Raw genomic sequence first — 12,318 nt, forward strand, 5'->3', positions numbered from 1 at the left:
GATTTTCTGGGTTCAGAGTTAGACCGCCAGAGTGCAAGCTTCCTTTGAGACACCAAATGGAGGGGTCCTGCTGGCAGCTGGCTCCTGGTCTGGAGCTTCAGGGTGGGTTCTCAGCTCAGAGCCGCATTCAAGAGCCAGCTTAAATGCAGCCTCCTTCAGGGAACACCCAGAGCTTCCACAGCCTCAGATCTGCCCCTCTGCATACTCCAGATCTTTTGCCAAGTGGCATTTGGGTCTTCATGTCATCTCCCTCCCATGCCTGGGAGTAAGGTGAGGTGCAGGGACTTAAGCTTGTGTTCTCTGGTGCCTTTGGGGGAATGTGTCAAGTAGAGAGGAGGTGGCTTGGAAAGAGGGAGACTCAGAGGAGAGTCAAGGACATGTGAGCAGGCGAGCCTTGGAGCAGGAAAAGAAATGAGAGTGAGCAGAGGCACGGGCCAGGGCAGGGGAGCAGGTGGGAGGATTGGGGAATCGGGGCTGGAGAGGTGGGGGTGGGGATGCAGGCGAGGGGCTGTCTGGCTGTCCAGGCTCGGTGTCAATTACATCCTCCCGCAAGGGCCAGCTCACCCGGTCACCCCAAAGCTCTCCCTCTGTGGGTGGGCCCAGAGCGGGGATGACTCAATTGAGCAGGACTGAGGTGGACTGGGGTGGGTGCTGGGCTGGACTCCTGGCTTCGGGGAGCAGCCACCACCCTGCCTACTGCATCCACTTTCCAGCTGGCTGCCTCTCTGAGCAGATGCAATATTGGGTGCCTTGTGAAACACGCTCCCAGTGCACCTGCAGCCTGCTGTACCTCTGGGACTGCCCTAGGCTCTCCAGAGGGGCTTCCTGTGGAGGCTGGGCCTAGATTTTGAGCCCTGCCTCTCATATCTGGGGCCCCTCCCCCAGAGGCCAGCTGCTTGAGTAGCCCGGAAACCAGTCTATCCCCAGGGTACAGCTGGGTTTGTTCCATAGCCCTTCATGGTGTATCTATTTGGACTGACTCCTCATTTCATACAGAGGGATGTGTCTTGCCCCAGCTCATCTGGCATGTCTAAAGCAACTGTGGGGTCAGAATCTGCAGCTCCCAGCCCCCAGCCCTGCTACATTAGGGGAGGCTGGACCCCACATCTCTGAAGTCTCACGGGGCTGGTGCGAGTGGGCTCCCAAGTCCAGGTCTGCTCTGCAGGCTGTGGGGCTCACGCTCCAACTCCAGGCCCACCTGATGTGCTCAGGCTGCTCACCTTTGGGCCTGTCCTGCCTCTCAGGTATTCGGCTGACCCCGAGGGCCTCTCCCTCATCTTGACCACCAGCTACGGGCTCTGACCTAGGTTCCCAGAACCTTAGACCATTTGGCTCAACCCCCCATTTCTCAGCTGGGGAAACTGGGACCCAAGAAGGGAAGCAACTTTCTCACGGACCCCCAGCAAGTCAGAGGCAGAACCGGGTCTAGGAGCCTCTTTCCAACAGCGGTCCTCCCTGACCCCTGAGCCTTCTTTGTAGTCTTGTTAACTTCCCTGTAAGGAGACCGCCCTGCCAGGCTGGAAATGGTGCTGTCCAGGGTGGTGTGTGCTCATGACTGTGCCTGTGTTTGTACTTGTGAGTGTGTAGGGGGGTGGGGATGGGGGGACGGGGATGAGGGTGGGAATAAACAGCAGCATGTTAAGGGCTGGAATGCACTGCAGCTTACCCCCAAAAAAGTCTCCGGGGAGCCCTGCCCAGCACAAAACATGCTTAGGCTTTCCAATCTGCTGAATGCCTGTGAGGCTGGCTGGGCTAAGAAGACAAAGGACAGGCCTTTCCCCCACAGATGGCAAACGTGGTCCAGGATGGGTGGAAGCTTCTGCAGCAGGTTTGGGGGTCACATTCCAGCCCATGAACTGACAATTAAGCACAGAAGCCACCTCTAGGGGTCAGTCATGATCCAGGGATTCTGATGAGGCCAGGTGAAACCCTGTCTCTAACAAAAATACAAAAAAGTTAGCTAGGTGTGGTGGCAGGTGCCTGTTAAGGAGCCGAGATGGCGCCATAACACTCCAGCCTGGGTAACAAGAGGGAAACTCCGTCTCAAAAAAAAAAAAAAAAAAAAAAAAGGAAGAAATCGGCTGGGCGAGATGGATCATTCCTGCAATCCTAGCACTTTGGGAGGCTGAGGCAGGTGGATCACCTGAGGTTAGAAGTTGGAGACAAGCCTGGCCAACATGGTGAAACATCTGTACTAAAAGTACAAAAATCAGCTGGGTGTGATGGCACACGCCTATAATCCCAGCCACCTGGGAGGCTGAGGCAGAAGAATCACTTGAACCCAGAGGTTGAGGTTGCAGTGTGTGGAGATCATACCACTGGACTCCAGCCTGGGTGACAGAGTGAAACTCTGAAAAAAAAAAAAAGAGAGAGAAAGAGAGAGGAAGGAGGGTAGGAGGGAGGAAGGGAAGGAAATCAACCTGGTGCCGTGGCTCACACCTGTACTCCCAGGACTTTCGGAGGCGCGTCCTGCAGGCTCAGGTGAGTGCGCGTGCGCCCGGTAGAGGCGGCCCTGCGCGCTTGCCGTACGCCGCTTCCGGGACGCGCCTGTGGCGACCCAGCTGCCGAAGGTTTGTGCGGCTCCGCGCGGCCTCGCTGAGGAGCTCGGCCTCGCTGACAGAGCGGGCGGCGACTCCGCGGGACCGCAGCGCGCTGCAGCAGCCCCGCACCCTGGCCAGGTAAGCTGGGGGGCTCGGGCTGCCTGACTCGCAGGCGGTGGCAGCCTGGGGTCTCCCGCGGCGCTGCAGGCACCCGGACGCTTGTGGGGCGGCCGGTGGTTCCGGCCCCAGTGCTCCGGAGGGCTGCCTTGTGTACTCCGCGGAGCTGCGGGGGGCGGTTGTTGCTGGGGTCTAGGGGAACAGCCCAGCAGCCCCACTCCTCTCCTACGGGCCACTTCCTGCTCCCACGGCCGGTGGAGGGGGCGTGCATCGTGTACGAGGCGGTGGCTCCCGAATCCGTGGGTTGGGTGGGGGAGCATGGCAGCGAATGGCCACCTGGTGCCGGCTAGAGGCTCTTTCTGGGGGTTGCGGGGGCACTCGGGTCCTGCCGCCCGGCTGGATGGGCCGCTGGTGGCTGGTGCGTTCCTCCATCCTCCCTTGGCCCTGGCATCGAGTCCCAGTGCTGGGTGACAACAGGGTTGGAGTCGCCTCTGGGTTCGCTGTCCCGGGAGAACCTGAGCCTGGATCTTTGCCCCCTTCCCTTTTCCTTTATAATAAGGCCCAGAGAGAAAAACATCTTAATTAAAAGACCCCACACCCCGTTGCACCGGTTTGGGGGCATGGGGGGGTGGGGGGGAGGGACCTGCCCTTGGGCCGGGGCCCCTTCCACCAGGCTTGCACTGCCTGGCAAGGCTGCTGGTGGTAGATCTGGCTGCAGATGGTGAAGGAGAACATTGAGAACAGTTCCCCACCCCTTGGCTGTGCTGAGCTCATCTGGAGTGTTTCTGGTTCTAATCAGAAGTGGGAACAGTTTCAGTGCTTCTTAGGGGTTCATGTTAATGATGAACTTGGGTGGAGATGGTGACACAGCTTGTTCTCTCTCCTAGGCTTTTAGTGCATCCAAGATCCTGAGCTGCCAGGGGCCTGGCCACTCCTGCTCTGAGCCCTGCCTTGGCTGAGCTGGTCACTGCTGTGTGTCCCGGGCTGCTGGCCTGCCTGTCGATCTGCAGTGTACAGGTATGCATGTGTGTGCATACGTACACACACCACACACGTACCATGCCTACCTCATACCACACCCATACCCTATGCACACCACACACACATCATACTCACCTCTCACATACTACACACATGCTATGCTCACCTCACATACACCACACACAACATACCTACCCACCTCACATACACCACACACAACATACCTACCCACCTCACATACACCACACACATACCCCATACACACCACACACCTAACTCATGTACACCACACACACACCCCACATACATAACCCTCACACACATACCCCATACATACCATACACAATACACATACCTGCGTCACAGACCACATATACATTATGCCCACCTCTTACACACCACACACTTAACTCATATACAGCAAACACACCACACACATACCATGTCTACCTCACACACAACACACACATAGCCCATACCCACCACACACAACACACATCATACCCACCTCACACACCACACACTACATATATACCATGCCCACCTCACATACCCCACACACTTAACCCATGTACACCACACATCCCATGCCCACCTCACACACCCCACACACAACACACATATACCCACTTCATACAACACACACAACATATATACCATGCCAACGTCACACACCCCAGATACTTAACCCATACACACCACACACACAGCACATACATATCCCCACCTCACTCACACACCATACACTTATCATACCCCATACACACCACACACAACACACGTCATACACCACACACCACATATACACCATGCCCACCTCACACACACCATACATATATCATACCTATCTAACACACATACCCCATACACACCACACAACACATACTCACCTCTCACACCACATATATACCATGCCCGCCTCACACACACCCGATACAACACACACATATCATACCCACCTCACACATCACACACCACACACCACATATATACGTGTCCTTCTCAGACACACCACACACTTAATCCATGTATATTACACACACCACACCCATCTTACCCACCTCACACACCACACAGCACATATACACCTTGTACACCTCACACACCCCACACATTCAACCCGTATACACCACACACATTCTACCCACATACCATGTCCAGCTTACACACACCATACACATATCATACCCACCTCACACACATACCCTGTACACACCACATGTGTATAACAACCACGTCACAGACACCACATATATACCTTGCCCACCTCACAAACACCAGGCACTTAACCCATATGCACCACACACACACACCACACACACACCCACCTTACACACGACACACATATGCCGTACACACCACGCACAACACACATATCGTACCCACCTCATACACCATATCCTAGATATATACCATGGCCACCTCACACACATCATACATATATTATTCCCACCTAACATGCATACTCCATACACAACACATACAACACACATACCCACCTCACACACCACATATATACCATGTCTGTCTCACACAGACCACACACTTAATGCGTATACACCACACACACCAGATACTACCATGCCCACCTTACACACATTATACGCATATCACATCCACCTCACACATCAGACACACTTAACCCATATACACCACACACCACATATATACTATGCCTACCTCACACACCCCACACACTAACCTTTATATGCCACACACACAGCACACACATATCATACCCACCTCACAGACACCCCACACACCCCAGGTACACCACACAGGTATACCCACATTACACACCACACACCACGTATATACCATGCCCACCTCAGACACACCACACACTTAACCTGTGTATATTATGCACACCATGCACATATCATACCCAACTCACACACACACCATACGCATATCATACCTTCCTCACACACACACCCCGTACATACCACACACAACATGCATATCATACCCACCTCACACACCACAAAGCACATATACACCATGCCCACCTCACACACAGCACATACTTACCCATGTACACCGCAAACACCCCCCACACATACTTCATATACACCATGCCCTCTCCACACATACTACACACCACACCTATACCACATACACACCACACACACCATACACACCACATACCATGTGTACACATCATACAGATTTTGTATATACCTACACACTCTATACATGTCACACACCTTACACACTTCATAAATTCCACACACACAGCACACCATACTCCCCATACATGTTACATCATCCATACAACACATCACCTTCCACACAGATAACTTATTCACACTACACAGATACCACACACACCACATAATATCATACATACATATACCATACACACTTAATACACAACACACACCCCATACACACCACACGTACTACACCATACACATGAAACATACACACTCAACGCTTTCACACTACATCACACTCCACACATACCAGACATGCATCACATACACCACAGCCACACACTGTTCACAGTGTATTGCACATATTCACCCTCAAGGATGCCCCGCCACCACACACACACTGTACACTCCTTACCCACCACACTACACACACTGTATCTCATGCACACACCACACAGCCCCCACCACACAAGCTACCCATTGAATGAAATGGAATTATTTAGTTTTCCCAAAATTTATACTGCCCATCTGGGCAACCCCAGTTGTCCTAGCCAGCACATCCCTTGGTCCCGCCCTCCCTTGGGTCAGCGCTGCCTCCGGTGTTTCTGGTGTCTCTGGGGCATGCTCACTTCCCAATTGCCTGGGAGGCTGGCCCCTCTATCCCAGTGGCTGCCTTCCTGGAGGAGACTGGCCTTTTTGCCACTGTCCTGACGTCCGGAGTGGCAGTGGGTATGTGAAGTCCTGCTTCCTCCCCTCGGTCTCTGCCCTTCCCCACCAGTTGTTCTGTCTCAGTGCTGATGTCTCCTTAGCTAGAAGAGGAGAACCTCAAAGGCACACAGGTGGGTTTGATTATAATGCTGGTGAATAATAAATGCGATTTGGTGAAAGACTCAACCAGTACAAACATCTTTAATAAAGTAAAATGTGCAGGTCCCCTCTGCTCCCACCTCTTTCCCCTCCCCTCCCCAGAGGACATGGCTGAGAAGCCTTTGGGGGCTCCCCCTTTCTGTGTGCATTTGCATCTATGTATGGGCTGGGGAGTGTGTGCGTATTCTTTAACCATCTTGACAGAGCTGGAACTGGGATCTACACATGTGCACTGACTATAGCTCACTTGCCATTTTCCCTCCAAAACAGGCCTTTAAGATCCCTCACTGTAGTGTGCATTGCCCTGCCTCTTTAAAAACGCTGTCAACTCTTGACGCAAAGTCTGCCGTCATTTATTTAACCATTCTTTTATTTACGGGTACTTAGGTCGTTTTCAGTTTTTTGAAAGATGACTGTAGTGAAAATCTTCAGCTGTCATTTGCCGTTGCTGTGGGAGAACATGCTGGGAGGTGCTGTGGGGGTGGAGTGGCCTCGTGCGTGGCCAGGCTTTGTGAGGTTCTGACTCTGTCCTTCCCAATGTTCCTCCCACACTGGCGGCCTCCTCCAGGAGATGATGGCTGTGTGAGTGCCTGCCATGGCCCACCAAAAGTGTGAGAGCGCGAGGAGCGGCATGTTGGACCCTGGAGGGAGGCTGGGCCCTGTTCCCCATGGCCAGGAGCAAAGACGAGGAGCTGCCCTTAGAGGACTGTGTGCCCGAGGGCCTGGAACTGGCTGCCCTATGGCCAGAGAGCCCCATGCCCGAGGAGTAGGAGTGCCACAACCAGAGCGCCGATGGGGACTCCCACTATGTGAACAACACCTCCAAGGAGGAGGACTACGACGAGGGCCTCCCCGAGGAGGAGGAGGGCATTACCTACTACATCTGCTACTGCTCCGAGGACGACAGCTACCTGGAGGGTAGGGACTGCAATGGGGAGGAGTACCTGGCCCATGGCACATACCCTGTCAACACTGACATGTGCCAGGAGCATCCACACTACATGCCTCCTATCTGGACCGACCAGTGAAGAGCTCAGCCACCATTAGAACTGCAAGGCACCCAGCCCCTCCCACCACCTGGCTTCATCATCTACAGGGGCTGTACCAGGAGGTCCCTTGCTCTCAGGCTCCTCTGCTACCTTCTTTGGAACAGGAGAGTCTTACTCTGGGACAGGAGAGGAGTGGCTGGACTTGGCGGGCCTGCACCCCCATAGCCACTGTGCTGAGAGCAGCCAGGACTACCTGGACGGCCACCTGCCCATCCTGGAGGACGAGCCCTCTGTCCTGGAGGCCCACGACCAGGAATAAGAGGGCCACTACTGTCCCAGCAAAGAGGACTACCAGGGCTGCTACCCCACAGAAACCAACGGGAACACCGGCGCCTCCCCCTACCACATGAGGCATGGGGACGGGGACCTGGAGGACCAGGAGGAGGACGTTGACCCTATTGTGGTCGAGATCAAGAGGAGCCTGAGCATGACCAGCATCACTAGCGCCAGTGAGGCCAGCCCTGAGCATGGGCCTGAGCCGGGACCTGGGGACTCTGAAGAGGCCTTCGTGCCCAGCAAGGCCAGCTGCAGCCCCAGCAGGCACGAAGCGAAACCCAAGTCACTGAACCTCCCTCTTGAGGCCAAGCACTGTGAAGACCCCCAGAGAGGCATCAAGCCCAAGACTAGGACCCCAGAGGAGAGGCCGAAGTGGTCCCACGAGCAGGTAGGACTCTCCTGTCCCAGAGAATGGAGCAGAGGAGCCTGAGAGCAAGGGACCCGGCTCTGCATCTCTTCTTATAGAGGTGCTAATCCATCATGAGAGCTCCACCCTCCTGACCTAATTACCTCCCAAGGGCCTCACCTCCTAACACCATTACATTGGAGGCTAGGATTTCAACATATAAATTTTGAAGGAACACATTCAGTTCATAGTACATAGAAAGTAATTTCTTAAATAAAGTACTGAAAGTGGTGGTTCACGCCTGTAATCCCAGCACTTTGGGAGGCTAAATAAAGCAGGAGGATTGCTTGAGCCCAGGACTTCCAGACTAGCCAGGGTAACATAAGACCCTGTCTCTCCCTGTGTGTATAATATATATATTATATATTGGTATATATATTATATAATACACACACACACACACACAGACACACACACACACACACACACACACACACAATTAGCTGGTTGGTTGGCTGTGTGCCTGTAGTTCTGGCTACTCAGGAGGCTAAGGAGAGAGGATCACTGGGGGCAGGAATTTAAGGCTGCAGTGAGTTGTGATTGAGCCACTGCACTCCTGCCTGGGCAACAAAGTGAGACTCTGTCTCAAAAAAAAAAATATTAAAAGCATAAGCTCAAAAGAAAAATGGTGATAGATTTGATTTCGCCAAAGTATTTAGAGTTCTTTTCAACTAAAAATACTGCAAAGTTTAAAGAGAAACCATAGATCAGGAGCAGGTATTTGCAATTCATATAATCAACAGAGGATACGATGTAGAATACTTAATGAATTCTTATAAACTAATATTTTTAAAAGTCAGCCAACCAAAAGAAAAGTGGGCAAACAATATGAACACGTAGTTCATAGAAAAGTTAACTTGGCCAGGCACAGTGGTTCACGCCTGTGATCCCCGCACTTTGGTAGGCCAAAGTGGGGAGATCAACTGAGGTCAGGAGTTTGAAATTAGCCTGGCCAACATGGTGAAACCTCATCTCTACTAAAAACACAAGTTAGCTGGCCATGTTGGCATGTGCCTGTAGTCCCAGGTACTCAGGAGGCTGAGGCATGAGAATCGTTTGAACCCAGGGGGGCAGAGGTTTCAGTGAGCTGAGATTGCACCACTGTGCACCAGCTGGGAAGCAGACCAAGATTCCATCTGAAAAAAAAGAAAAAAAAAAAGTATCTGATCTGCAAACATAGCAAGCATCAATAGGAATGAGGGAATTGGACATAGAAATGACAAGGAGAGAGAGGCCAGGCGTGGTGGTTTATGCCTGTAATCCCAGCACTTTGGGAGGTTAAGGCGGGTGGTTAGAGATGGAGACCATCCTGGCCAACATGGTGAAACCCCATCTCTACTAAAAATATAAAAATTAGCCGTGCATGGTGGTGCGTGCCTGTACTCCCAGCTACTCAGGAGGCTGAGGCAGGAGAATCGCTTGAACCAGGGAGTTGGGTTGCAGTGAGCAAGGTGGTGCCATTGCACTCCAGCCTAAGACAGAGCGAGACTCAAAAAAAAAAAAAAAAAGTTAACCAAAGAAAGTAAATTTTCGATAACACGTACAAGTCACGAATAATATATAACAAATAGGACATACACGTTATTAGCTAACATTTAAACATGTTTAAATATAAGTAGCAGAACTATAAAATATTGCACAGGAGTGAACTTAGTTCACTCCTCTGAATTCAGAGGAGTGGGTACCTCTAGGGACTGGTAGCAGAATAAGCCTGTAGGGGGAGGTTCTGGGGGCTTTATTTCATATATGTTTGTTTTCGTTCATGAAGCCAGAAAGTCTCAAGCAAGTATCACTACATATGAGTATGTTCTGATAACCCCAGAGAATGGTACCCAGGAGTTTGGCATATGGGCTCCTACAGATTTATGTTATGTTTGAAATATTTATTTATTTATTTATTCTTGAGACTGAGTCTTGCTTTGTTGCCCTTCACTCACCGCAACCTCCACCTCCCAAGTTCAAGCGATTCTCCCACCTGAGCCTCCGGAGTAGCTGGGTTTACAGGCACATGCAACCATGCTGGGGTAATTTTTGTGTTTTTAGTAGAGACAGGGGTTTCACCATGTTGACCAGACTAGTCTTGAACTCCTGACCTCAAGTGATCCACCTGTTTCAGCCTCCCAAAGTGATGGGGTTATAGGTGTCAGCCACTGCACGCACCCTGAAATATTTGATAATATATTTTATTTTGTTTTAAGGTGTGCCTCTTGGTGAGTGTGCCCAGGAGGAGGATGGCTGTGAAGATGGGCAGGCACCCTCCCTGCTGTGCACGTGGCCCCATGTCTGGCCTCGCCAGGTCCCAGCTGCAGGCTGAGCAATTGTCCACAGGCCAGACAGGCTGACGTCCTGGCCTGGGCTCTGGCCATGACTGCTGCATGCCCTTTTTGCAGTTGCTTGGCAGGGGGTGAGCCTGGTTTGCTGCACCAGCTGAGACCCAGGCTGCAGTTGTCCTGGCCAGAGAGGACAGAGTTAGTGGCCTGGGACCTGCTGCAATCCACAGCCGGAGTCAAAGCCAATTTCCCAGTCTGCAGAGTGAGACAGTGGATCTCATGGTCTCCAAGGATTCATCCAGCTCTGTTTTCCTTGGCCCAGGGTTTGTCTTGAGGCCTGTGGCTAATGCCCTGGGCTCTAGTCTCTCTGGGCAAGGGAGCAAAGCTGATCAGAAGTTGGCCTCCACCTTCCTGGCTTTTCACCTCCATTCTGAGCTTCCTCTCTCTGGCTTCCCCATCAGTTATGTGCCCCTTGAGGAGGGGCTTCCCAGAGGAAGAGTTGGCCAAAAGGGGCCTTTTTGTGTGAATTGGAAGGAGGAAGGAAAGAGGCAGCCGTTGACTATCCGCGGTGTCACTGGCCAGGTCTAGGTCCATTCTGCCTGTGCACAGCAAGTCGATCATTTGTGACATGGGTTTTGCAAAAGAAAAAGGATGGATTCACAAGGCAGCTGAAGGAGGAAGCAGAAGAACAGCTCTGAAATCCACCTCCCTGGCGATAAGACTGGGAATTGTTTCTTGGTTAGGGAAGTGTGATGCTCTAAGATGTGGAGGGAGGTGATTGGCAGTGGGCAAAATGAAGTAATAGGTTCATTTTGTGCAGAGGAGGCAGGGCACGGTGGCTCACGCCTGTAATCCCAGTACTTTGGGAGGCGGAGGCAGGCGGATCACAAAGGAGATCCAGACCATCCTGACTAACATGGTGAAACCCTATTTTTACTAAAAATAGAAAAAATTAGCCAGGCGTGGTGGCACATGCCTATAGACTCTGGAGGCTGAGGCCGGAGAAATGCTTGTACCTGGGAGGCAGAGGTTGCAGTGAGCCAAGATCCCACTACTGCACTCCAGCCTTGGTGACAGAGTGAGACTTTGTCTCAAAAAAATGTTCAGAGCAAGGCCTTGCAAGGCTTGTCAGTTTCCTGGTACTTCCTTAGCCCTGTAGCTTTTGTTCTTGTGGTTACTATGTGGCTGCTGTTTTTCCAGGCTTTGGATTGCCTTCCTGGTGGGGAAGAGAGATGGTTCAAAGGCCAAGTCTGTCTCTTTTTAGCTGAAAAACATAGATTTTTCAGAAGTTTTAAGATTATACTTCAGTTTTTATCTTTCGGCTGCAAATAAGTTGTGTCACTATTCTCAACTGCAGGGGCGTTTAACTGGGAATGTTGCTTCCTCTCTGTTAGCTCGGTTTTCAAATTTATGTATGGGTACTGAGTTTTATCAATTGCTTTTTTGTTTGTTGATTGAGCATTTTTAAACATCTTTTTATGTTGATAAGGTAGCTTACAGTGATTGGCTTTTGAATGTTAACTCACATCGCCTTTCTGGAATTCAATCAACTTGGTTGTGATGTATGATCAACCCCATTTTATATGTGGTTGAAATGGGTTTGTTCATAGTTCATTTGGTAATTTTGTACTTAGTTCCCAAGAGGAAGTGGAGTGT

At 51.6% G+C, this 12,318-nt stretch overlaps 1 protein-coding gene and 1 pseudogene across 13 annotated transcripts in view; one reads left to right on the forward strand and one right to left on the reverse strand.

The window, feature by feature from the left end:
- LOC118154478 (uncharacterized) lies at positions 1–1,277 on the reverse strand (annotated as a pseudogene).
- Positions 1,278–2,538: 1,261 nt separating this feature from the next.
- LOC128932498 (amyloid-beta A4 precursor protein-binding family A member 2-like) overlaps positions 2,539–12,318 on the forward strand; it is a 69,596-nt gene continuing 59,816 nt past the window's right edge. For all 13 annotated transcript variants that reach the window (XR_013518715.1, XM_078326831.1, XM_078326832.1 and 10 more), the window contains exons 1-3: positions 2,539–2,678; positions 3,545–3,674; positions 7,230–8,374. Coding sequence is in view for 12 of the 13 variants with exons in the window: in XM_078326831.1 (XP_078182957.1) it covers positions 8,057–8,374 (318 nt within the window). In the remaining variant the exon portion in view is untranslated. The remainder of the gene's footprint in view (positions 2,679–3,544; positions 3,675–7,229; positions 8,375–12,318) is intronic.

The sequence above is a fragment of the Callithrix jacchus genome, chromosome 6 (genome assembly GCF_049354715.1).
Source record: "Callithrix jacchus isolate 240 chromosome 6, calJac240_pri, whole genome shotgun sequence".
Classification (NCBI taxonomy): Eukaryota; Metazoa; Chordata; class Mammalia; order Primates; family Cebidae; genus Callithrix; species Callithrix jacchus.